At 35.7% G+C, this 21,505-nt stretch overlaps 4 protein-coding genes, 1 non-coding gene and 3 pseudogenes across 5 annotated transcripts; 3 read left to right on the top strand and 5 right to left on the bottom strand.

The window, feature by feature from the left end:
* Window positions 1–903: 903 nt before the first annotated feature.
* Window positions 904–974, bottom strand: TRNAG-GCC (transfer RNA glycine (anticodon GCC)). Its single transcript has one exon. It is a non-coding gene; the product is annotated as a tRNA-Gly (tRNA).
* A 563-nt stretch (window positions 975–1,537) lies between these two features.
* Window positions 1,538–3,690, bottom strand: LOC111303603 (large ribosomal subunit protein uL23-like). The gene is made up of 4 exons (XM_022899991.2): window positions 3,587–3,690; window positions 3,433–3,476; window positions 2,326–2,683; window positions 1,538–1,874 (listed from the first exon to the last, which is right to left on the bottom strand). The coding sequence occupies exons 2-4, from the start codon at window positions 3,443–3,445 to the stop codon at window positions 1,790–1,792; spliced, it is 456 nt and encodes a 151-aa protein (XP_022755726.1). The 5' UTR covers window positions 3,446–3,476; window positions 3,587–3,690; the 3' UTR covers window positions 1,538–1,789.
* A 789-nt stretch (window positions 3,691–4,479) lies between these two features.
* Window positions 4,480–6,398, bottom strand: LOC111303601 (monofunctional riboflavin biosynthesis protein RIBA 3, chloroplastic-like; annotated as a pseudogene).
* A 1,231-nt stretch (window positions 6,399–7,629) lies between these two features.
* Window positions 7,630–11,636, top strand: LOC111303599 (UDP-galactose/UDP-glucose transporter 5B-like). Its single transcript, XM_022899985.2, has 11 exons — window positions 7,630–8,177; window positions 8,807–8,920; window positions 9,199–9,291; window positions 9,453–9,518; window positions 9,694–9,792; window positions 9,993–10,072; window positions 10,373–10,485; window positions 10,611–10,699; window positions 10,843–10,929; window positions 11,030–11,098; window positions 11,174–11,636. The coding sequence occupies exons 1-11, from the start codon at window positions 8,067–8,069 to the stop codon at window positions 11,288–11,290; spliced, it is 1,038 nt and encodes a 345-aa protein (XP_022755720.2). The 5' UTR covers window positions 7,630–8,066; the 3' UTR covers window positions 11,291–11,636.
* Window positions 11,637–11,792: 156 nt separating this feature from the next.
* On the top strand, window positions 11,793–13,648 carry LOC111303598 (uncharacterized). The gene has a single exon (XM_089742590.1). It carries the CDS (start codon window positions 12,062–12,064, stop codon window positions 13,472–13,474), a length of 1,413 nt encoding a protein of 470 aa, XP_089598716.1. The 5' UTR covers window positions 11,793–12,061; the 3' UTR covers window positions 13,475–13,648.
* A 128-nt stretch (window positions 13,649–13,776) lies between these two features.
* On the top strand, window positions 13,777–15,281 carry LOC111304316 (dirigent protein 25 pseudogene; annotated as a pseudogene).
* A 179-nt stretch (window positions 15,282–15,460) lies between these two features.
* LOC111304315 (dirigent protein 9 pseudogene) lies at window positions 15,461–17,120 on the bottom strand (annotated as a pseudogene).
* Window positions 17,121–18,927: 1,807 nt separating this feature from the next.
* Window positions 18,928–21,054, bottom strand: LOC111304314 (protein SODIUM POTASSIUM ROOT DEFECTIVE 2-like). Its single transcript, XM_089742449.1, has 3 exons — window positions 20,482–21,054; window positions 20,260–20,338; window positions 18,928–20,117 (listed from the first exon to the last, which is right to left on the bottom strand). The coding sequence occupies exons 1-3, from the start codon at window positions 20,899–20,901 to the stop codon at window positions 19,930–19,932; spliced, it is 687 nt and encodes a 228-aa protein (XP_089598575.1). The 5' UTR covers window positions 20,902–21,054; the 3' UTR covers window positions 18,928–19,929.
* Between the last annotated feature and the right edge of the window lie 451 nt (window positions 21,055–21,505).

Raw genomic sequence — 21,505 nt, 5'->3', positions numbered from 1 at the left:
TGTTAATTGCCACAGTTGCTGTTATTTGCATTCTCTGCCTGGTATACATCTACAACAGGGTACTAAAACGACTCTGCTGTGCATTTAATGCTGCAATATTCTCTAGAAACCAGGTTCGAAGACGACTTCTAGATGACAGCAACTTTATTAATCCTTCTTCACAAAACCAGAGCAATGCACTGGAATCGACTGTTGTACAATCTTCCAATCTCCCAATTCAAGAAGGAAAATAAAGAACCACCCCGGCTGAGCAACACTGATTGTGCAGTTTGCTTGGGCGAGTTTGAAGAAGGAGAATGGCTAAGACATCTACCAAATTGCACACATGCCTTCCACAGTTCTTGCATTGACACTTGGTTTCAGTCACTCAAGCTGCCCGCTTTGCAGGTCAAGTGTTTCTGGTCTAACAACAAGGCGCGAGTGTTCTGTGTCTATGTTAACAACATCGGAGATCTTAAGGGGAGACGATCTTTTGCAAGACAGGGCAGCGCATTACCAAATGCTACGCTCTGAGGTCCTACGAAATTCAGAACTTAGATATGAACCAACAGGTGGTCAATAATAATTATGAGTAGACAAAACATATGGAAGATGGTGTCTAGCTTTGCTGGTAAAGAACATTAGGGGTGTACCAAGGATTTAGAATTCGAATATTCAAGAAAGAAAAGAAATGATAGTTGACATGGAATCAAGAAATCTCTCCCCAGGGATCAATTTAAGCTGGCCAAAGACGCAATGGATCAACCTGTGGAGATGAACAGACAGCAAAAATTTGGCAAACCTTAGAGCCTCAGGGTCGCAGTCGTTACCAAGAATTATGGACCTTCTAAGTTCCAGGTAATTGAACTCTCTTGGTTAATGAGATAGTTATAGTTCACGGTGGTCATGATTAAAAACAAAACTTGCACCAGCCGGGAATCGAACCCGGGTCTGTACCGTGGCAGGGTACTATTCTACCACTAGACCACTGGTGCAGCTTAATGACATTTTGGTGCACCTTGCACAACAAACCTAATAGATATATGTACAAAAGCAAAGACAAATTAATAACCCTTTTCATCTGTGTCCACCGTTTATTGTCCACTATTCAAGTTCCTGCTAATGCAAATTATTTTCCCATAGAAATTAAAAACAGCGCCCTTCACATCAAAGACACTAGTTCTCTATCAGGGAGAAGGTTGCCACCAAAATACCATGCAAACATTTGTCGACCATCAAATTATCATCGGCAGACAAAATGAAATGACCTTCTAACCATCCAGAAAAGACCTAATAATATATGTATCATATCATCATAACCAAAATTTTCATACTGAAATTAAGCAACTTTTCACAGGTTTATGGTCTAAATGTTTTCTTCTGTGTCGTTGCAACGCTAACACCTTCACCGTGACTACCAATCAAACCAGAATACAGATGAAACAGTGATTGATGCTCCAGGACCGCGTAGGATCATATCCTATTGCACAGGTAGGAGAATAAATTTCAAAACAAGTATAAAGGGGGCGCATTCATCACCAGCTCTCAAAGAGATCTATTTAGAAGTAATCATGCGATAGTTAACATTCAAGCACTGAACCATTTTAAACAAATATCAAAACATGTAAATCAAAGTTACCTTCTGTTCTAAGTTAAACAACAGAAGATTAACTGGCAATAACAAAAGATTACAAACTTTAAAAGCTAAAATTAAATCTTTCAGATAAAAGTCTCAAACTAACTTGTCTTACTCTTGCAACAAAACCAAAAAAAAAAAAGAAAGCTCAAAACAAGGAAGCCACCAACTAGCTCAGATAATTCCAATTTTGTTTGCCACATCCAAGGCGTCATAATCAGTTGTCAACCTAACATATGCCTTCTTTGTACCATCAGGCCTGAATCATGAGGAAACATAAACATCAAGATTAATGTCCGCATAATATTGTAAGCATAAATAAAGGGTAGTAAAGAGGAGTATAAAGAGATGAATCGAATGGGTCATCAAGAAAACCAATTGAAGAATACAATCATTAGCAACCATATATACTGCTGTAAAAAATTCAAAACATTATTGTTCTGATAAAAGTGAGACATAACATATGGTCTCAAGACAAGTTGACGATGAATAAACAATTAGAAATCCAATAACATGCCCAACTAATGAATCAGTCTCTAGAAGTTATTCACATGTAGCTTTGTCATAACGAATGAATTATAAAATGAATGTCAAATAACCTACTGATTATATCAAACTGTAGAACATCCTAAGCTATAAAATAAATTCTAATGGGGAATATAATATCTCAAGGACATAAAAATAGTTAACAAGCAGAAATAAAATTTTACCTGATCAATGTGTTCACTTTCTTGGCCTGAATATCATACATCTTCTTGACAGCGTCCTTTATCTTCTTCTTGTCTGCACGAATGTCAACAATGAAAACCAAAGTGTTGTTGTCTTCAATCTTCTTCATTGCTGACTCAGTTGTGAGGGGAAACTTGAGAATCTGATAATGATCAAGCTTGTTCCTTGGTGGAGCACTAATGCGTGGATACTTAGGGCTCCTATCCTTCTTCAAGGTCTTTGGCCTGTGGAATGTAACTTTTGTTCGGATCTTCTTTGCCTTCTTCTTAAAAGTGGCTCCAGATTTTACTGCTTTTGCAGCCTTCAAGGCCTGTGCCTTTGGGTCTGCCTTCTTCTCAACTGCATAATATACAACAATCAATCAATATAATTAATTAAAAGAAGCTACAAATACCATTGTCAAAATAGGTTACATTATGGCAGAAATTTAAGCCATACAACTCCAATAACATTGCAAAAACCACTTCCTACAGAAATCACTTAAATAAATCCCAATTAATCACATCTAATGACATATTCTAAGAGGCAGCAGTTACACGTCCAACCTGACAACATTCATAAAAGAGTTGAGCAGACTATTAATTTAAACAATAAACCAAAATAACCCAAACATACAATCCTACAAACTATATATATAACAAAACTAAGCTAAGAATATACAGTTAGCTCAGGAGAAATCACCAAGTTTATATCACTTCCAATGAAACTAGTCATCAAATGGGGATCAATCCAGCATCCAATTTTCCAAAGCTATAAAATGAAAAGCCACGTAAAAGAACACAAGTTATATGGTAATTGTCCATCTCCCAATAAATCCAAAACCAGACAAGAGATAAGCAGAAGTAATCAAAAAAAGACTTGACAGTAGCAGAAAATATATAAAGAGCAATACAAGTACAACAATCTCTAAACAGCACAAAGATAAAGCGAAACAGTAAAGAAGAAAATCCATAATCTCAATGCATATATCAACAACCAAACAGAGAATAAATAAACAAATCATAACTTGAACAAGCATTACAAATTAGAAAAAGTAGTGAAAGAAAAGTAGTTTATAATCAGTAAACACTAAATCCAAATCCAAATACCTTTCGGAGCCATTGGTTGCTGCTACCTCAAACCCTTCAAAACCCTAAACCAAAACAACAATTATAAAGAATCAACTTAAAATCTTTCTAAAAACCGAAATTACTTCGAAAAACAAAAGAGGGAAATGAAAGGGACGAAGAAGGGATGGGAGACCTGTTGATGGAGAAGCGGATGAGTCGCTGTTAGGTTTTGCAGGGAAGAGGGGAAAAGGAAGTTAGGGTTTTCGAAATTACTCTAATGTCCAATGGGCTCCTAAAAACGACCCCACTTAACCAAAAAAAGCCTAAAATTAACGGGCCTGGGTCCTTTTATATGGGTCAGGTTAGGTACTGGCCCATTTTGATTATGAATTTTTTTTCATTTATTCTCTCATTTCTCTTTACCAATAAAAAATTTAATTATTTTATTTAAGGAAACAAAAATTTATTTTGGATTAAAATAATTAATACTTCTATTTTTAATTTTTATTACTAAAATTAATTAGAGATAATTAAGATTTTATAACTTTGTCTTATTATAATCATATGATCTGTTGTTAAATATTAAATTCTTAATTTTAATAATTAAATTATAAAAAAAAACTAATAACTTCTTTTTTTTATTAAGTCCTTAACTTTTGTGAATAGCATGAAAGGATTAATTATAATTTATTAAAAAATATAAAAAAAATTTTCTTAATATTTCCTATAGATAAATGGCATACAAAAACATTTTGATATTTGATTTTTTTTTCTTTTATACTTCCAAGTCACTTTAGTTTAGTTTATTTATTACGAAAATCTAAAAATTGGGCACTTTTTTAAAAGAATTTCAAATTTAAATTCCATTAATTCTTGAAGCAATAATCTAATTTGGTTGGTTTTTCAAGCTTTTAGTTACTTACTATATGCTGCATTTGACATGCTGAATATGATAAACAAAACTTTATTATTCAATTGTTATCAATCACCAACACTGGTCAAATTATTAAGCATAAGAAAAAAAATTGCTCTATCAATTGGCTTTGAAAATTTTCTTCTATAATCGTGTGTTTGAAGTGGATCTCTTGGACTTATCGTTCTGTCATCGACTCCCCATCTGATGATTCTTTCTTATTTACAGTTGGTTTGATGAATCCAGTCAATGGTCCCTGGAGATCAGAATCATAAATGGGACCCATCTTGGTACGTTTTGTTTCCAAAGTATTTCTTGTTTTCCCCTGTAATGGGTGTCAATACGGGAACTCTCCCAATAACAGTCAAGCCATAGCCCTTCAGACCAGTGAACTTGGCTGGGTTGTTAGTCATCAGGCGCATGGTCTGAACGCCTATGTCTCTCAGCATCTGCTGCCATCAAAGTTGAAGAAGTTAAACATTGTTGTTTACGAGTTATAAATGAAGTCAAATAGGATGAACTATGAAGCACCAATGGGAACATTCCAGAAAGGAATGATGCAGAGAACTGACCTGGGCACCAGTTCCATATTCACGAGCATCAACAGCTAAACCAAGTTCAATGTTGGCTTGAACTCTTACAAGAAGATCTTGTCCATTCCCTGTGTCTCCCTATTTGAGGTTTGGAAAAGAGAAATCAGCTTGGCATATGTTTTGGACAGTTTAAAGTTAATAAAAAAACAACTGAATTTTCTCTTACAAAGAGCAGTTTGCCTTAACAACTGCTACATGTTCTGTTCCATCTAGCTTCGAGCCATAGCAGTAAGCCTGAAATAGACCCCATTTTGTATGCAGACGTGAAGTAGCAGTTCTTTCAACTAATTTTTCCCTCTTTCTCCGGTACCTTTTCAAATAACAGGCCACATTTAGTGCAACTAATCCTTGAGAATACAATATATCGAGACAACAGGCATAAAATTTCCATAGCTCGCCTGATTAGATCAGTTATTGAGACAACTGGCATGCTGTGCTCCGAAGCCATGTTTCTTATAAATTGCAAAGATGCTATAGAACCGTCCTCTGGATCAACGACAGTTCAAAGAACAGAAACTGGCTGCAAATCAGTGAGCATGATCAAATCTACGGAAGTCTCAGTATGACCAGCTCTTCTTAAAACCCCACCATTCCTATACTTTAGAGGAAATATATGGCCTGGCGGCCTGACCTTCTGAAGTCATCAGGCTTTGATTCTGGAGAAGACACAGCAAGAACAGTTTTTGACCTATCTGAAGCTGAAACTCCTGTTGATGTGCCGGTTTTTGCATTCTAAGTAAACAATTTGAGTTAAACTATTGCAACAAGCTTCAAATTGCAATGCATAACTCTTGCTCTACAGAGAAAATATACCACTTTGATTGTGAAAGTTGGGGCAGAAGAATCTTCATCTTCACTTTCTGGTGACATTAGAGGAAGCTTCAACCTTTCAAGATCCTCCTCTTTCATACCTACAAAACCAATGCCTAAACCATGCTTAACCATAAAAGCCATCTGCTCAGGAGTTACATGAGAAGCTGCCATGATGAGGTTTCCTTCAACATCCTCATTTTCATCATCTACAACAATCAAAAACTAAGAAAATAATGCAATGATTGTCAACACTATTCTGTTATAAAATAATGCAATGATTGCAGTGGTTCCTAACCTTTCCTTGGCTTATTGTATTCAGTGCCTGCACAATGGAAGCGAATCCTTTAGAAGGGCAGTCAGGGTCACCCTCAGCATCACTAACAAAGAAATCAATGGTTTCAGGGGTAATATCAGCATTCAGTGTCCTAAATGGTGCTGAAGCTGACTCGTCAAGTGCACCCAACAAGGATCCATTTTCAGCCCCCTTCAAGGAGCTGTCATCAAACAGGTTTCCAGCTCCAATCTCAGATACCCCAACAGCGCAGCAACTAGAATTCAACTATCTTTTTCTGTATAGCCTGATTTCTACTCCTCGACCAACAGCAAAACATCTAGGAAATCTGTAACAGCACCATTTTTCCCACACAAAATTCAATATGGACACAAGAAAATAGATCATTGTTCACATGTACCGTGTATCAATGATATATATATATATATATATATATAGTTTTCAGCTGCTTAATTTAATGATCAAAATAATTTTAAAAAAAATATCAAAGTTGAGATTCGAACCCCAACCTTCTCTCTCCCCTCTTAATGTAGGGTTTTATCTCTTTTAAATGATCAAAATAAATAAATATATATATGTCTTGTGTTTTATGAAGATAAAAGGAAAAAAATGGTGAGGAAATAAAGCACATTCCATGGAATGAATGCTGCAAGAACTGTCTTTTTCTTACCCCATCCAAACAAAGTGAAGAGCCATAACAATGTTTTAATCTCCTCAGCTCAAAACAAGGGGATAGTCGATATTTTGCCTTTGAAACAAAGCTTGACAATGGTGGGTCCTGATGTCATATCCAAAAGAAATTAAATTTACCACTAACTTCTCTCGCTTCCGTTTTGCAACGATGTACTATTAAGATTTGACGATTTATATATTTGTATAGTATAAAAATATTAATATTTATATTATATTTTATATAAAAATTATGTATTATAATTTATATAAATATAAAAATATAAAATATATTTTTTTAATTTTATTAAATTTATATATAATTATTATTAAAATTTTAAATTATATTATTTTTATATCTTATTTATATTATATTTAAATCATATTATTATCTTGCATTTTAAATTATCATGTTACATTTTACTTTTGCATTACAACCAAAAATTTCTTTTGTTGAACATAAAATGCAAAACACAAAGACAACTGCCTTACTTTGCCTTTTTCCCGACAAAGAAACACTGGCACTAGTTCTTAGATTAAACACTTTTAAGCCTGTCAAAAAGGCATATCTTCTTTGCAATAAAAGTTTTAATTTTTATTATTAAAAAATTTCTTATTCAAAAACGCTCTTGAATTTTAGTAAAAAAAAAAAATTAATTTTCTGATTTTTTTGTATGTATAAATAAAATTATAATTTGTTATTGATTTGTAATTATAATCATAAATTTATAAAATTAATGAAAAAAATTTAATTAAAATAATCAAAGACTAACATTTGTTATTTAGGATTACTAATAAACATATGACAAGCCATAATCAATTTTTTATAAAATAACTTAAAAGATGTTTTAATTGGATTTTTAATCAATTTTCAAAATTTATGATTATAATTAAAAGAAATAAAAATTTTTTTATTATAATTTAAAAGTATATTTGAATCGACAAATCGACTCGTTGTCCCCAATTTTTTACTCTGAATCTGAGCCAGAAAAAATATTATAAGATAATAAAACAGATGGCCACGTGTAACTCACGCGCTCACTCGCCTTCCATTAAAGCCCATTTTCCGGCAGCCGACGCGGCAAACCCTCTAAACCTTGGTGCTCTCTACCAACGACCGTAGAGTTCGCAAAAAAGCCAAAAGCTTTTTCTCCGAAAGGAGACAGCAGCTGAAACTGGCCGTCTTAAAACGACACTAACTCCGATCTCCCCTAAGTTTAAAACGACAACTCTTTGTTTTCTCAGTCCCAAGTTTCCGCTTCTTTTAAATCCCCTCCCTTCTTTACTTCACGTGTCCCCGCGATTTTGCTTTGATCCCCTCTGCGATTTTCTCTTCCCTTTTATTTAATAAAATTTTATTAAATTAATTTTTTGATTTAATGTTGAATGGGCCATGGCCGAACCATTGCCAACGACGAATAGGGTGAAGGAGAACACAATATGGAAGGGAATTTTCGCTGTCTGTGGAATCATGATTACTCTTGTTATCTATGGACTTTTACAGGTTCGTTTCGTGTATTTCATGACATATGATATATCAGAACGATTCTTATGTAATTCATGACAAAAATGTAAGTTTAATTTCTTACTTTGATGAGTAAATCTGTGTTAGAATTGAAGAATTGAGGATTAGTTCCAATTGCAATTAGGTTTAGGGTTTATGGTTAAGGGGTGCCTAAAACATATACTAAGGAACGTAGACAATGGCAGTCATGCCATGAATATCTTACTTTATTAATTTTCAAGAAATATGATTATTTGTCGTTAGCAGCATGATCATCCTCCGAAGTAGACCTGGTGATTTGTATATTTATGTTGTGTAAAATACTGAAATTCGTGTATTCATATAGTGTTTTACACAAAAATGATGTGTCACGATAATGTTGACATGAAAACATAAAATAGATTTTTTTTTGTTTTGTTAAATCTATATATAGTTATTGCTAAAATTTTAAGCTGTGTCACCTTTGTATCCTATTTTCGTATTGTGTTCTTGTTGTGTTTTAGATTGTCATGTCTACTCCGAGGAGAATTGTGTGAATACCTTTTAAGATCTGTTCTTCACTCATGTTTAGTGCATATAGTTACGGTGTACAAAGGGGAAGGTGTTGATGGAAGTTTACTTTCATGTAGGAAAAGATCATGAGAGTCCCATATGGGGTAAACAAGGAATATTTTAAGTACTCATTATTTCTCGTTTTCTGCAACCGCATCACAACATCTGCGGTCTCTGCTGGTTCTTTACTGGTATGTAACTGTTATTAGCAAGTTGCTGCAAATGTATATGTTAATTTTGCATTCTTTTTATTTGCGAAGGGCCTCGAGGGGGAAGGAGAAATAGTTTTCTGGAGATATAAGAGTATCAGACTCTGCATTTCTGTTTTTGGCTAAAATGTTAAGAGTTGTGTGCCTTATGGCCTTATGAAACAGCCAAGAGATGAACCATCTCACACAAAAGATGGCAAGATTAGCTGACATATTTTCATACATCAGAATTTTCATTTGCTTTGTTTTTTATTTCCTAGGCAAGTAAGAAAGCATTGGATCCTGTTGCTCCAGTCTATAAGTACTGCCTCATATCAGTATCAAACATCCTCACCACAACATGTCAGTATGAGGTAAAGTGGGATGCTTATATCAGCGTATAATACAATTATGCTGCTCTCCATAGAAATTCTAATCTTCTCAATATTTGTATTTGTACATATGTTTGCTGGATGAGAACCTTTAAAGGCAGTACTAGTATAATAATCTTAATGGCAACATATCTGTGGTCCAGGCCCTCAAGTATGTCAGTTTTCCAGTTCAGACTCTTGCTAAGTGTGCAAAAATGATACCTGTAATGGTAAGTTAGTTTTGCATGAATAATTATGAAGGGTATTTATATGATTTATCCAAATGGTTGTATAAGTTTTTGGACTCTTAAATTACATCCAATGGATGCTTAAAGCTAGTCCCCCTTTATTTCTTGTTGCTAGTTTTAAGTGCTGATGACTTTTCGTCTTTTTTTTTTCATACAGATTTGGGGCACTTTCATTATGCAGAAGACATACAAGGGTTTTGACTATTTGGTGGCTTTTCTGGTGACCCTAGGTTGTTCAATATTTATACTATTTCCGGTAAAATTCTGGTCTATGTTAACAACGATCATTGTGTTCATTATAAATAGACAATCGTTTAGCTTGCTCTATTTGATGGTTGCTGTCATACATGATGCGTTGCAATAGATGAAGGATTTTTTTATTTTTTTTTTCAGATTAGCTGCGTTATATTGTTCTATAACTTTATCTTTTGTAAACTAATTCTGCTTTCACTGTAGGCTGGAACTGACATTAGTCCTTACAGCAAAAGAAGAGAAAATACTGTTTGGGGTGTTTCTCTGATGGTCGGTTATCTTGGGTATCAATCTGAAACTTATTTCCTCTCACCTTAAAAGATATTTGTTGTCCTTTCTATAATTGGATCTTCAAAATATAAAGTGATATATGTATCATGATAGGTCTAAACTCTCATTTGCTGATTTAGCAGTGACATTTGTTACATTGATTGCACTTGTAGTAGTGAAAAACTACTCTTTCATACCAAGGCTCCTTCAGGTTGAATTATTTTTTTAGTCTCAATTCAACTAGCATTGAAATTCTGAAGGCTTTTGGGAGAAAAGGTTTTCAATGCATTTATGCTCATTCCTCCATTTCACAGGTTTGATGGCTTTACAAGCACATTCCAAGATAAATTATTTAAAGGCTATGATATGGAAATACACAATCAAATATTCTACACAACATTATGTTCTTGTGTTCTGAGCTTGACAGGTAAAAGTCCTTCTACTTACTCTATCTTAGGAATGATCATCTGTTTTGCATTTACGTTTGATTTCTTTGCGTTGAATTTTACTGATTGGTTACTGGTTGTGATTGACTTTTTCTGTTTGGTTTAGGTCTTATATTACAGGGACATTTACTTCCAGCTATAGATTTTGTTTATCGCCACAATGATTGTTTCCTTGATATTGCATTACTTTCCACTGTAAGTGATCTTTGCTTTCCTGCTCTAGTTTTACTAGGCTCTAGCTGACGGTAGGATCATCAGTTGTGTTATTTTCTTGTCCCTGACTTGTAGAATGAGACATAATGTGGAGCTCTAAATTTATAAGAGATTATCTGTTGTAGGTAGCAACAGCCAGTCAATTCTTCATTTCATACACGATTCGTACATTTGGCGCCCTCACATTTGCTGCCATAATGACCACAAGACAGGTATGGTCAAAGTTTCTACCAGAAAGTTTAATGTTTCATTTCCCCCTAATTCTATATTTCTGATAAGCGGTGATTCCTCCAACTTTATATGTCGTTTAAGCTGGTGAGCATCATGCTGTCATGCGTGTGGTTCAGCCATCCCCTTAGTTGGGAACAGTGGATTGGGGCGGTAAGTCTCAATTACATTTGTTCTACATTCTTGTTGCTTTCCAAAGCCAGATGATACATCTGATGCCTTGATCAGGTCATCGTGTTTGGCTCCTTGTATACAAAAAACTTATTGAAAAAAGCATCACCGAATCCCCCTCCTCCACGACAAACACAAAATGGAGCTTCCAGTCCTGTGAAAGAGATCCCTTAAGCTCCAGGTCCAATTTTGCACCGGTTGCGAAGTTTGCCTATGTCAAAGCTGCATTCCTTAGCTTGTCGGCAAGACTCAGGTCGAACGATTGTATGAAATCCAAGCTGCACCTTCATGGCTGATGGAATTGAAATTTTGGAAAAAAAAATTAAAATAATGACACTACATTCTTCTGGAGGGATATGAATTATAAACCACGCACCATCAACTAAAGCACAAAAATGCTTTTTGTCCACCCTGCACATGGATATGCAACTGCTCAGACACATGATTGTTTGTAGGTCCTTTCTATTCAAACACGAAATAGAGAAAGTGAAAAAATTATTAAAGTAGGTTGATTTGCTAATGTTGCATGTCATTGAATTCTCCTACTTTGCATTATTTTGGTACGTGCAAGCCAAACTACAGATTTTATATTTTATTTTATATGATATTTTGCTAATTTTTGAATGTGAAATTAAACAATTTTATTTTTTTGTCAAATAAAAATATAAAAGTCGAAACCCAAATAAAATCTCGGTCTTTTGGGCCGATATTTGCAAATCTGAGCTTAGCTCTTCAAGATTTAGGCATGAAAATTCCAAACCAAGCTCACCCAGTGGCGGCCCATTTACATCTCTAATCGCGGTCGCGGGCGAGCCTGTTGCTAGGTAACTCCGGTCACTCTGCTCGGTTCTCTCTGTTTGTTCGCTTGTTTTTTCTCTGAGCTCTTCATATTCTTTTCCCAGTTTCTCACAGTTTCTCGTAGGAATCAAACATTGTTTCTCTGCCATGTTATATTCTATATCGAAACATGTGAACCAAATACAACGAGTTCTAATAAACCATTTCGTAAAAATCCAGAGACATTCTAAGCATTACAACAATTTTGGTGCTAAAAAACCAAACACCAAACCAAGCCATGAAAACACTAAGAAAACCACACAAAACCGACGCCAAAAAAGACCAACCCCTTTTGTTGCAGCTGTGAAAGAAATACGTGATCCAGATGAAGCGGCGTCTCTTTTCCATGAATATTACCAAATGGGATATAAACATGATTATCCTTCATTTTCTTCTCTTATTTATAAGCTTGCCAAGTCTCGAAATTTCGAAGCTGTTGAAAACCTTCTTGGCCATTTACAAAATCTTAATATTCCTTGCAAGGAAACTCTTTTTTGTGCTTTGTTCCAACATTATGGAAAAGCCCATTTGATTGAAAAGGCCATTGAACTTTTCCATAAAATTCCTTCTTTTAATTGCGTTCGCACGGTTCAATCTTTGAACTCGGTTCTTAATGTTCTCGTCGATAACAATAGGTTTTCTGATGCAAAAGAGATCTTTCATAAGTCAGCAGAAATGGGCTTTCGTCCGAATGAGGTAACATTCAATGTCATTATCAAGGGGTTTTTGAAAAGGGCTGAGTTTACGGAAGCTTGCAATTTGTTTGATGAAATGCTCGACAGAAACGTGGAACCTAGCGTAGTTACTTATAATAGTTTTATAGGGTTTTTGTGTAGAAAGGGTGACGTGGAAGAAGCTAAAAGTTTAGTTGAAGATATGGCTAAGAAAGGTAAGTATCCAACTGCTGTGACTTATGCTTTGTTAATGGAAGGTTTTTGTTCTTTAGGTGAATATAAGGAAGCTAAAAAACTGATGTTTGATATGGAATATAAAGGTTGTAAAACAAAGGTTATTAACTTTGGTGTTTTGATGAGTTATCTTGGAAAGAGAGGACAGATTGAGGAAGCTAAATCATTGCTTAGTGAAATGAAGAAAAGGCGGTTTAAGCCAGATGTTGTGATTTATAATATATTGTTGAATTATCTTTGCAAGGAAAGTAGAGTTGGAGAAGCCTACAAAGTTTTGATTGAAATGCAGGTTAAAGGTTGTGAGCCTAATGCAGCTACATATAGGATGATGGTTGATGGGTTTTGTATGGTTGGGGATTTTGAAGGTGCTTTGAAGGTTTTGAATGTGATGTTGACGAGTAGACATTGTCCGAAGTTGGAAACTTTTTGTCGGTTGGTTACGGGGCTATTAGCTTGTGGGAACATTGATGGTGCTTGCTTTGTTTTGGAGGAGATGGAAAAGAGAAAAATGAGCTTTGATTTGGAGGCTTGGGGAGCTTTGATTAGGGATGCTTGCGTTGGTGTTGATACTTGTGAACTCCTAACTCAACTCATCTTGGTCAATAGTGATTAGTTAACTAGTAAAAAATGCCATATTTCCCCTACTTTTGTTGCTGCATTAGGATTTTCCTTGTCATCACCCGGAATTTTGGATGCTCTGAATTCAGGTTCTAAGAAGTGTAATGTTTGAGTTATAGTACTTTTTAACTGCATAATAATAAGAGAAATCCTTTATAGTTCCTCTTTATTCATGTTTCTTCAATAAGTTACCTTGAAATTAGAATATACTTAGCAAATGCGTATTGCTTCATCAATACTAGCTCTCTATCAATACTGTGTCACTACCATGGTGTATTTACGTGCATTCAAGTTCGGAGGCAATGGATTTGGTAGAAAATATGAGACAAAACGATATAGTATTGTTTTATGCATCCACCTATTTAGATCTATATCTTAGGATAAAGTCTTCACCTTCTAACCAAAACACCATTGGGATGAAAACGCAAGCACCTACTCCATCAGATCTACTCCACAACGCTTTATTATATATATAAATATAAAATACTACCCATCTTAAGTCATCACGTCCCCCCGAAGAAATCTCAAAACACCAATCTGCTAGCAGCATTTGATATTACCCTCCAATTTCATGGCATCATACTCTTAGGCTCTCACAATGACCTGTGCAGCTGCTTCTCGAGTCTTTGATGAGGAGGATAAGTGTCACAGGTCGAGATTCAACCTCCAGGCTCATGCATTATAGGACCCGGACATGTACTCCTCCAAGTCCCAAAGTAGCTTTACCTGTTACGGTTCACACCCTCATGAGGTATTATCCGTTCTGATTCTTCTAGAATTATGATTTTATTTCACAAAAAACATCTCACGAGGAAGAGAATGTGTGAACTCTTATATCCCAAGACCAACTCTACTATACAGCCGATATGGGATTCATGGCTCTTCCCACCGCTGTTCCTGATGAACCTGATTTAGTGGCACCACCCTTTGCTGGTGAAGCTCCTGTTTTCGCTGCCTCAGCTTCATGGATGACATACTTGGCGGATCAAACCCCTCAACAAGAGCTGTTACTGGGATTGTCTCCAATCCAGCAGTCAGTGGTCAAGTCCCCTTTGCCAAGCCTGTGCAAATCCTCCAGAAAACAGAGGTGTTTCTGTCAACAGCAATAATAATGGCCTTGGCGGCAACGTCCCCTTTCTCACTGCCTTGGCGGTAATGCGGCCAATGCGGGCCAAAACAATGGAAACAACCCAATAAATAATGGCTTTGCGGGGGTTACAATCCTGAATGGAGGTCAACTCCCTGCAGGAAGCACTATTCAAAAGTTCATATTTGGGACAATGAGAGTTATAGACGATGAGGTAACCGAAGGGCATGAGCTTGGTTCAGGTTTGATTGGCAAGGCACAGGGGTTTTATGTGGCTAGTTCTGTTGATGGGAACAGTCAGACCATGGCTTTCACAGCCATCTTTGAGAGCGGTGGCTATGCTGATAGCATCAGCTTCTCTGGTGTGCATAGGACGGCTGTTTCTGAGTCCCACCTCGCAATCATGGGCGGCACTGGCAAATACTTGAATGCTAAGGGCTATGCCATTGTCAAGGCAGTTCCAGCTACCAACCAGCATGAAACTGATGGATTTTAAACTCTGCTGCAGTCTACTGTTTATCTTGCTTCCTAATGTGCTTCCGTTTGAAGGCGACCGGTTAGCTAAAATATATGTACAAGTTTTGTGAATGCCAAAGGATCTTTGTGATTTAAATAAAGGAATCTTGCTCGAACAAAATTTTTGATCTCGGGAAAAATGTGATTGCATATACAAATTCTCTAGCAAGTAAAAATTTTCTTGGATGACTACCTCCTTACAAATAACATCAGTTTCCTCAGTTTGTAAGGAGGATGCAGCTTCATAATAAAATCTGAGAATATTTGAGATTAAGCTCTATAAATATAAGGCTATGGCCTCGGTGTTGAACTATCATTAATTGGTGCTATTTTTGTTTGAATTTATGTGCTTGAATTCCTAATATAATTATGTGCAGGTGAAAACACCAAATTTCGCATTTTAGTTCTGATAATCAATTGAAAGGTAAATTCTCCAACAGTTGCAGATGAAAACACCAAATTTGCAATCTCTCTTTGCTCTTAAAGAAGCCTTTTTTTATGAATATTTGCAGACTGCTTTTGTTAGCAAGATATAGCATTTATTTCAACCAGAAAACCACAACTTTACTACGATTGCAAGAAAAAAAGGTCACTAGTGAGTTAGGTAGACAGTAAACTGAAGAAGCGTATCGATACCATCAGTGGTGTGCTGATTCGTGTGGTGAAGGGTCTCAATGATGGCATACCCTTGAGCATTTCCATATTTTCCAGTTCCACCAACTATAGCAATAGGAGACTCAAGCGCAGCTGTGCGGTGCACCCCAAAGAAACTAATGGCATCCTCTTCATCATGACCACCATCGTCATGAATCATAGCAGTAAAGGCCATTGTATGGCTGCTACCATCCATTGAACTAGCCAGATAAAATCCCTGTGCTTTACCAATTATGGAAGAGCCTAATTCATGCCCTTCAGTTAATTCGTCATCGATCACGGCTATTGTTCCAAATAAGAGTTTTTGTAGGTCAGCTCCTTGTGGGAGCTGACCTGCAGTGACAAATGGAAATGCTTTGCCGTTTGTGATCAAATTGTTATGACCATTGTTGTTAATTACAGTGCTGGCTGTTGCACCATTTAGGCCCGAAAGAAAAGGAAAATTGCTGTTGATGATGCCCCTGTTAGCAGTGATCAGAGGCACACCACGACTCTTTAAGAAGACGCCTCCATTGGGTTTCGAGAAAGGGATTCCATTGACTCTGGTATTGGCAACGATCCCAGCCACAACCCTTATTGATGGAGCTGAGCCACCAAATATGTCATGCATGAAGAATGACAATGTGTGGTGAACACTTGCATTAGTGGCTGCAGCCAGGGGGCTGATGGGGTTCGAAGGTATGACGGCGGGACCTACGTTGGCTACAGGTGTTGGAATTGGATTAGTTGCTATGGTTTGAGGAGGTGGCAGTGTGTCATCGTCAGTGAGGACCCTTGCACCATGGACATATTTCATGGTGATGGCCAAGAGCAAGAGGTGCAATGTGCCCTTCACTTGCAGCACTTTGACCATTTTAGCTTTGTGAAGAAGCAAGTATTGAAGATTTTTCTTATTGGGGTTGAAAGAAAGATGAATATATAGGCTAATATTTAGCTTGTTGAATGAGTTAAACAATGGTGGAGCAGGGAATATCGCATTTGGAGTGGTTCATATCTTTGTTTATTTTTTCTGTTGTTCTTGACTTGGGCGACTGGAGTTGTTAAACATATAGTAAGTTAGTTGGATTGTGCGTTGGGTTTAAAAAGTCTAAGCCTTCAAAAGCTAAGTGGACCTTGACATATCCCCCAAATGGACTCAACTTAAATTTGATAGTGACATTTTGAAATTCAAACCATAGTCCACTTTGGGTTCCAAAGGCTTACTTGAATTGGCCCACTTCATCTCAGTTGGGTGGAAGAGAGAGATCTAGCCATCCTCTAAGGGAAAGGAAAGAAAGGTAAAAACAGAAAGCATGATTTTTTTTTTTTTTGAATTTTCTAATTTATCCCTAACCCTCTCTTTATACTTAGCCTGTAAAATTTTTTGGATAAATTATAGCTTCATGTCTGGAAAAGGAGAGAAACCAAACAAAGATATTTTGGATGGTACATTTATGAGCCTTTGGTCCCTCTTTCACAGTGGCCACTCCTTTTCATTTTCTTTATGCTATATTGGGAGGCATATTGGAAAATTGGAACTCAAGTTGCTTCTTACCCTTCTACTTTCTTATTATTTACTCAATCATGGAAATTTCAAGAGTACATTGAAAAGTGATGAATAAGCCATTTACCATTGCTACACTTTCAAAGACAAGCAATTACTCTTTTTACTATTTAGCAAAGGTTTAAAATAATGGAAGTTATGATTTTTGTAATATAAAAATAAAATAAAATAATTAAGCATATTAATAATTTAAAGGTTAATAACATTTTAGCCCCCTAACCTATAATAAATTTCTAATACAATATCTTATTTTAAAAATATTCTATATGATATTTGTAATATAATTTTATTAATCAATGTGATATGTGCCCCTAATAATATTAACTCTCAATCATGATATAAATACTGCCAAATCAATGATATAAAATGTCATGTTATCAAAACTTAAAAAAACCAATAAAAAAAAAAGAATGTCATGTTATCAATAGTATCTGCCCCAGTGCTGATATCTCGTGATATTTGATTTGATATTACAATATTTTCTGCTTTATTTATCATCTTTATCTAGTCATTATCAATTACTATTTCTTATTGTTACAATTTAATTTTGCAACTATTTCTTTATAATTACAAAAGCATAGAAATGATCAAATTCCTCTGGTTTGTTACTACAAGTCTTTGACTTTTTTAGCTTAAGACTCGGATATTGTATATATTATGAATGCATGACTCAATCTTGCCCTAAAAAAAAATCTTGCCTTAGGTCCATTTGAATGAACGATACGATTAATTCTAATGAGATTAAAAATAATAATAAAAATTATTATAATTATGATTAAAAAATAAAAATTATTATAATTATAATTAAAAATTTTAAATTAAATTAATTTATTGAAATTAATATTTGAATTCAACTTGAATTTTGCATCTAGTCAAACACAACTTCATGTCCAAAATCCAAATGTTTTATTTTTTTTGGAATGAAAAGAAAAATTCTCCCTTTGGCCAATCACCAAATTTTTCGAGGAAAATCTTTTTATATAATCCCTAGATGGTGGACCCATGTTAACATTTTTTTTCTAGTATTTTCTTTATCCAGCCGTCCAAGATTAGTCCAAAAAACTGAAGTTACCAAAACATTTAAGTCCAAATAGAAGAAAAGGATAGTAGAAAAAAAAATTAATATTCAAATCATCAATGTGGTGAGAAATTTGGAATTTTTCTTACTTCCACACCTAACAAAATTTTACAATGCCTTTTGTCTCTTGAGTAATGAGTTGGTCAGGGGACCATAGACATTTAAAATGACGAAGGAGAAAATGAAGAAGAAAAAACAGCAAGACTTAGAGTTAGCCCCACTCTTTAATTGAAAAAAAAAAATGACTTGGACTTGCAGCCAATGGTGTGCCTTGGGGTCATCATTTGGTTTATTGTGGGGAAGGCAGGTACAATAATTGCCCACAGTAAGAAAAGGATATGCCCCTATGGATTAATTGGGTGCAGGTCTAGATTTGGATTTCAGCCAAAGAATGCCTGGTATTTTTGTTTAGTTTGATGTTCTATAGTTACAACCACATCAATGCCAAGAAGGTTTTTTTTTTTTTTTTTTTTAATAAAAAGTAATAATTTAAAAATAGGAAAATGAATTACAAATATATTTGATATTATTTTTTGAAGGTGATTGTATAAATTAAAATTAAATGACGAATAATACAAGGTCAAACTTGAAGCTATCATATGGTTTTAATTACTGAATAGTTACCCAATACAGGGTTTTCCATGAACGCAAGATTAAGACAAATGAACCTTTAGTGGAACACCAAGTTTGACCAAAAACCAGAGAAATTGCTGATAAAATCATAAATGTGGATGTTTAAGTTTCAATGTGTTATTAGGATCCAATATTTTGACCAACCCACTAAAGTTATTGGCTGCATCCAGAAGACAGAAGAAAAAGTGCACAATAATTTTGTCCCAGGCTAAAAAATTTTGTTCTGTCACTGACTGCAGAGAATTCCACTACTTGTCTCCCTAAGCTGTTTATCATGCTCTCACTACTGCACTTATCATTAGTCCATCAGATCACGCGAGGGCTCCATGATTGGGGACCAATGATGTTGTTTGATCTGAGTCTTGCATTATACAAGTCTATTAGTCAAATCCTGATGCAAGCTTTAGTTATAGAGATTTTACAAAAAATAACTTTTGCCCATTTTATCACCATTTACCATGGCACGTATTGAACTTGGAGATCAAAATTTGAAAACTTTTCACATGGTAAGTACTGGTGTCGAACTCTAATGATACAGCAGAATAGCCCCCACCGCCAGATGGGGTATCACCTGGGAGAGAAACAAGAAATTAGAGATGCCCGGAGGTGCCAGCCAAAGCCAAGGATTTTAAATTAATTCAGAGAAAGGGAAGAGGAATATTTATGCAATGATTCCATTTGCTTGCTCCAAGAAATGATCGAGATGATCAGAAAGCACAAGAGAACCAAACTTCTTTAGCTTTGCCTCTAAAAAACAAAGGTTATGACTACAATCCCCAAAAAAGCTTAGATTGATTAATTTACATTACATTTCAAATGTTGATTAGTATCTAAGCATGCATCTAGACAGGGAAAACACACAAAGGACTGCTAATATGTCATAGTTCACACTCTCTACTCCATTTAAATAAGAAAGACAGAAAACCCTAGTGTTTTTCATCAGTAATTCATTTTCACCATTGGGGAAGATGGACTTTCTGCTGGTGGAGGTGGTGGTGGTGGTGCTGTAGATGGCCAGAGCTGTGCATTCCTTACCTTGGACACGCTTGCTAGCACGCTTGAGGGAGTTACATCCCCAATTACTGTCACTTTCTTTGTGGCCAAATCTATACTGAATGATGTCACTCCTGCACAAAATGTGGAAAAAACCATGGCTTAGAATATGGTAGTGCATTTTCTTTATGATCAAAGCCACTAAACTAATTAGGGTTTATGCATAAATAACTAATTTTTTGAAAATTTAGTGCTATTCTATCTGTTGAAACTCACCTTCCATTTTTGAGATATGTTTTCTTACTTTTCCTTCACATCCTTTGCAATTGATTGACACCCACAAAACCACCACCTTCTATTTCAAACACAACAAGAAATAGAATACGTATGTTAAAAATGTTCGGTAGTGATTTAGCATCCTGAAGTTTTTAGTCCCTTTTTTTTTCCCTTTTTGGAACCAAAACAGGCAACGAAAACAAAGAAAGATTAAAGACCAACCTGGTTACGAGACCGAGTAGATGAAGAAGGCTTTAAAGCAGGAGAATCTTTGAAGCTTACATGCTTAGGCTTTGCAGGCTGAGCGGGAACCAATGCTGAGACACGATCAGACTCTGATAACCAATCAATAAAGGGTCTATCACTCAGAAGATATCTAGAGGAACCAGGAGGACTATTAAGATCATGAATATCAGCGGAGCTTTTTCGACGCACATCCCTCGGCTTAACAGAGCTCTTCCTACTCTTTTCATAGTAAGGACTAGGAATTATAGGTAATTGTGCTGAACAAGGTGCATAAGGCTTAGAGTTTTGGCGATCAATAGGCCTAGTATGGCCATGGCGGACCATGGAACGATGGTCCACGCTAGAGCAGATGGCTGTGGAAGCTGGAGAAGCACAGAAAAGATCCATTCCTTTCATTTTTGGAAATGCTATAGTTTTGAAAAAGAAAAACTGAAATAGAGTTGGGGAAATAAGTATCTTCGCAATAAGGCCAACTAATATGATTTTAAAGTAGGTGCGGATGGAGAGAGAGAGAGAGAAAGAGGGGATAAAGAAAAAGAAGCAGCTAGGTCCCACTTGAAGTGTTGATCAATCATACCCTGGAAAATATGGACCTTCAAAGTTGTGATTAACTTTAGATTTAGATTATTTTAGTTTCAAAATGTTTTCTCTAAGGTGGGGTTCAACTTTGTATGATATGAGCACTGCCACTAGTAGTATCATATGGTGGCTTATAGATTTTGAAACTCAGCTAACTGCTCTTATTATTAACACATAATTGGAGTAACTGAGAGCACGCATCCATCTGTGAAATCTTTAGGTATTCGTGAAGTAGAAAACAGATATGGCTTTCCTGCTTATGGGAAAATCATAATCATAAGCTTGTTATTTTCATCTTGTATATGAAATCTTGTAACCACACAAAGCGGAACTCCTTCCTTCTGCCTAAGAACAATCTTTCCAAGCTCGATTTGGTTTGCCCTTCCTTAACACAGGGACCCTGAATGAAAAACAAGCAACT

The sequence above is a fragment of the Durio zibethinus genome, chromosome 13, assembly GCF_047325235.1.
Source record: "Durio zibethinus cultivar Kanyao isolate XHJ-2024 chromosome 13, ASM4732523v1, whole genome shotgun sequence".
NCBI classification, from domain to species: domain Eukaryota; kingdom Viridiplantae; phylum Streptophyta; class Magnoliopsida; order Malvales; family Malvaceae; genus Durio; species Durio zibethinus.
This window is presented reverse-complemented; position numbering and strand designations above follow the sequence as displayed.

Excerpts from the sequence above, each read along its gene's own strand:
- LOC111303603 (XM_022899991.2), bottom strand. Across the intron at positions 1,875-2,325 it reads AAAGTGAACACATTGATCAG|GCCTGATGGTACAAAGAAGG; the intron begins GTAAAATTTTAT and ends CTCATGATTCAG.
- LOC111303599 (XM_022899985.2), top strand. The coding sequence starts at position 8,067 with ATGGCCGAACCATTGCCAACGACGAATAGGGTGAAGGAGAACACAATA. Across the intron at positions 9,292-9,452 it reads CCACAACATGTCAGTATGAG|GCCCTCAAGTATGTCAGTTT; the intron begins GTAAAGTGGGAT and ends TCTGTGGTCCAG. Across the intron at positions 11,099-11,173 it reads GGGAACAGTGGATTGGGGCG|GTCATCGTGTTTGGCTCCTT; the intron begins GTAAGTCTCAAT and ends TGCCTTGATCAG.
- LOC111303598 (XM_089742590.1), top strand. The coding sequence starts at position 12,062 with ATGTTATATTCTATATCGAAACATGTGAACCAAATACAACGAGTTCTA.
- LOC111304314 (XM_089742449.1), bottom strand. The coding sequence starts at position 20,901 with ATGAAAGGAATGGATCTTTTCTGTGCTTCTCCAGCTTCCACAGCCATC. Across the intron at positions 20,339-20,481 it reads CTACTCGGTCTCGTAACCAG|AAGGTGGTGGTTTTGTGGGT; the intron begins GTTGGTCTTTAA and ends TGTTTGAAATAG. Across the intron at positions 20,118-20,259 it reads ACATATCTCAAAAATGGAAG|GAGTGACATCATTCAGTATA; the intron begins GTGAGTTTCAAC and ends CATTTTGTGCAG.